The sequence below is a fragment of the Corvus kubaryi genome, unplaced genomic scaffold (genome assembly GCF_017639235.1).
Source record: "Corvus kubaryi isolate FWS band 111438036 unplaced genomic scaffold, C.kubaryi_AGA036_p1.0 36964, whole genome shotgun sequence".
NCBI lineage: Eukaryota > Metazoa > Chordata > Aves > Passeriformes > Corvidae > Corvus > Corvus kubaryi.
Genome location: NW_024580994.1, coordinates 17,036 through 20,859, shown reverse-complemented (window position 1 = coordinate 20,859; position 3,824 = coordinate 17,036). Strand labels below are relative to the sequence as shown.

Sequence of the window (3,824 nt, the reverse complement as noted above, 5' to 3'; positions counted from 1 at the left end):
CCGCGGGCCCCCCGCCCCCAGTGCCTCAACGTGACGCAGCTGCTGGTGAATTTCGGGCTGGACTCGGTGCCGCAGCTGACGCCCGAGCAGTTCACGCTCCTGTGCCCCGCGCTGCTCTACCAGATCGACAGCCGCGTCTGCATCCAGCACAGCGATGAGGTGACGCTGCCTCCCCCGGGGGGGGGCCCTGTGGCCAGGTAACCCCAAGCCGGGGCCCCTCTCTGGCCCCCGGCCCAAGCTCCCTCGTCCCTGGGGTCCCCCGTCTCTGCAGCCCCATCCCTGTCCCCCCATCGTCTGGTCCCCATGTCCCCTGTCCCCACTGTGATATGGGGGTCCCCATCCCTGGGGTCCCCATCCCTGCATCCCCAAGACCCCTCTTTCCCCTCCCCCCATCCCTGTGCTCTCCTACTCGAGCCGTGCCCCCCTTCCCCCAGTCCTGATCCCGTTGTCCTCATCCCTGGAGTCCCCATTCCCACATCCCTGGAGTCCCCATTCCCACATCCCTTGGGTCCCCATTCCCACATCCCTTGGGTCCCCACCCCTACATCCCTGGGGTCCCTATCCCTGGAGTCCCCATTCCCACATCCCTGGGGTCCCCACCTCTACATCCCTGGGGTCCCCATTCCCACATCCCTTGGGTCCCTATCCCTGGAGTCCCCATTCCCACATCCCTGGGGTCCCCATCCCTCCATCCCCAAGGCCCCCCCCCCCCCCCCCCCCCCCCCCCCTGCCCCCCCGCTCCGGCCATGCCCCCTGACCCTTCCCGCAGCGCTGGGCTGGGGGCTCCTGGCCGTGGTGTCCGTGAGCCTCCCCTCCGCCCTGGCCGTGCTCCTGGTCCCGCTGTTGAGCCGCGGCTCCTTCCGCTCGCTCCTGGCCTTCCTGGTGGCCCTGGCCGTGGGGACACTCTGCGGGGACGCCCTGCTGCACCTCTGGCCCCACGTAGGTACCGCCGCGGGGGTGGCACCCGGGGGACACCGCGGTGTCCGCGTCCCCTGAGCCGCCGCGTCCCCGTGTCCAGGCGCAGGGCAGGCACCAGGAGCCGCCGGGGGAGCCGGGCCCCGAGGTGCTGCAGGGGCTGGCGGTGCTGGGGGGCCTTTACCTGCTCTTCCTGCTGGAGCTGCTCCTGGGGATGCTGCGGCGCCGGCGGGAGGCCACGGTGAGAGCGGCGGGCACCGGGCGGGCACGGGGCCGCCACCGGGGCCAGCTCTGTACGCAACGGCTCCGTTGTCCCCAGGGACACCCCCACGGAGAGACCCCCGGCCTGGCCGCGGGGGTCCCGGCATCGCCACGGGGAGGTACGACCCCCTCGCACCCTCCAGAGCCCCCCGCTCCGGCCCCGGCCCCGGCACCCACCGGAGCCGGAGTGTCCGTCCCGCCGCAGGGACCGAGCTGCGACACCTGACGGCACCGGACCCGGAGCTGGAGCTGAGACGCCCCGAGCCCCCCCAGGGACCCTCTCACGGACACTCCCACGGACACTCCCACGGCCCCGCGCTGCCCCTCGGCTCTGGGGCCGCTGACATTGTGTGGATGGTGGTGCTGGGGGACGGCATCCACAACCTGACGGACGGGCTGGCCATCGGTGAGGGCGGGGACCGGGACCGGGACAGGGACGGGGATGGGGACGAAGATGGAGGCAGAAGGGATGCGCAGGGACAGGAGGATACTGGGGACGGGGGGAAGGGGGGCAGCGGGGACAGGCGGACAAGAGGCACAGGGTCCCGCGTCAGGGGCGGGGCACAGGGGACAAGGGACAGGTGTCGCATCGGGAACAGAGGGACAAGGGGTGCACAGAGGACCAGGGGTGAGCGGACGGGGGTGTGTCAGGGGCAGGGGGACAGGGGGACAAGGGGTGGACAAGAGCAGCAGGGACAGGGGCACAAGGGGCGCACGGTGGTTCAGGGGCAGGGGGACAAGGGGTGCATCGGGACACGGGACAGAGGGACAAGGGATGCATCGGGGGTGGGGGACAAGGGCTGCCGGGTTTATTGGGGGCAAGGGGACAGAGGGACAAGGAGTGCCCGGCGCGTCGGGCACCGGGGCCGTGCGGGTCCGGGACGAGGAACCCTCTCCCCACAGGAGCCGCCTTCTCGCACAGCCTCTCCAGCGGGCTCAGCACGGCGCTGGCCGTGCTCTGCCACGAGCTGCCCCACGAGCTGGGTGAGTCGCTGGCCCCCGCCCTGGCCCTCCCCCAGAGCTGGGGACAGCCCTGAACCCCCCCTCCGGTGGCCGCAGGTGACCTGGCGGTGCTGCTGCGGGCGGGCACAGCCCCGCGCTCCGTCCTGCTCCTCAACCTGCTCTCGGCCCTGCTCTCCTGCCTGGGGGTGGTCGCGGGGGCGGCCCTGGGGCAGAGCGGGACCCCCCTCGCCCCCTGGCTCCTCACCGCCACCGCCGGCATCTTCCTCTACGTGGCCCTGGCCGACATGGTAAGGGGAGTCTGGGGGGGCCCGGGGGGTGTCCGGGGGGTCTCACGGCGACCCCGCTGAGCCCCCCCTGCTCTGCCCCAGCTCCCCGAGGCGCTGCGGGGCTCCGAGGGTCCCGGCGAGGGCACCTGGAGCCGCTTCCTCCTGCAGAACGCGGGGTTCCTGCTGGGCGCTGGCATCATGCTGGGCATCGCCCTGGCCGAGGGGCACCTCCGCGCTTGGCTCCAGCCCTGAGGGGCTCGGTCCCGCTCGCCCCCGCCGCTGCCCGGAGCCGGAGCGGGCGGCGGGACCCCCACCCCGCCCTCAGGACGAGATTTTGCCCCCTCCTCAAGAACCCCCCGGGGGGATCGGCCGTGCCGGGAGCCTCAGGCTCAGCCCCGCGGGAGGGGACTAGGGGGGTCCCCTCGCTGCCCCGTGGCCTCTCCCGGGGTGGACACGCGGCTCCGGGGCTGGATCCGAGCGTGTTCCCTCTCCTGACCCCCCCCGCGAGGAGCCGAGGAAGGACCAGAGCTCTTAGAAGCGAGAATTGATCCAGCGCCGCAATAAAAAGAGCAGGATTTGGTCACAGGGGCTGGATTTGCTGCCTGGCTCCTGTCCCCGCGGGTGTCCGGCTCGGGGGACAGCGGTGGCACAGAGAGGGGTCTCGGGGTGTCCCTGTCCAGCTGTAGATGCGCCAAATTTGGGGGGCGGGCGCCGCTTGGGATCCCTCAGGGGGTTTGGGCTCCTCGGGGGTCTCGGAGCCCGTCCTGCAGTGGGGCTGGGAGCCCTGGAAAGGCTGGGAGCCCATCCCACAGCAGGGAACCCTCAGGGGTTCAGGACCGCTTGGGGGATTGGGACCCCATCCAACAGCGGGGGTGAGACCCCTCAATGGTCCAGGAGCTCTCAGGGGGCTGGGACCCCATCCCGGGGCAGGGCCGGGACCCTTCAGGAGGCTGAGACCCCTTGGGAGCTTGGGACCCCTCGGAGGGTTGGGACCTTGTCCCACAGCGGGACTGGGACCCCTCATAGGTCCAGGAACCACTCAGGGGGCTGGGATCCTGTCCCACAGTGGGATTGGGACCCTTTGAGGGGCTGGGACATCATCCCACAGCAGGACTGGGACCCCTCAAAGGTCCAGGACCCCTCAGAGGGCTGCGACCATGTCCCACAGCAAGACTGGGACCTCTGAGGGTTCTGGGACCCCTCAGGGTTTTGGGACCTCTCAGAGTTCTGAGACCTCTCAGGGTTTTGGGACCTCTCAAGGTTCTGGGACCCCTCAGGGTTCTGGGACCCCTCAGGGCTTTGGAACCTCTCAAGGTTCTGGGACCCCTCAGGGTTCTGGGACCTCTCAGGGTTTTGGGACCCCTCAGGAACGCGGGACCTCCCAAGGCTTTGGGACCCCTCAAGGTTCTGAGACCCCTC

The 3,824-nt window shown here is 71.0% G+C and overlaps 1 protein-coding gene across 1 annotated transcript; it reads left to right on the top strand.

The window, feature by feature from the left end:
- Positions 1 to 2,986, top strand: SLC39A5 (solute carrier family 39 member 5; the record flags this gene model as incomplete). Its single annotated transcript, XM_042020339.1, has 8 exons — positions 1 to 190; positions 758 to 939; positions 1,019 to 1,156; positions 1,235 to 1,295; positions 1,382 to 1,582; positions 2,080 to 2,160; positions 2,236 to 2,426; positions 2,508 to 2,986. Coding segments are annotated over 8 exons (1,194 nt in total), but the record flags the coding sequence as incomplete, so codon positions are not given.
- Between the last annotated feature and the right edge of the window lie 838 nt (positions 2,987 to 3,824).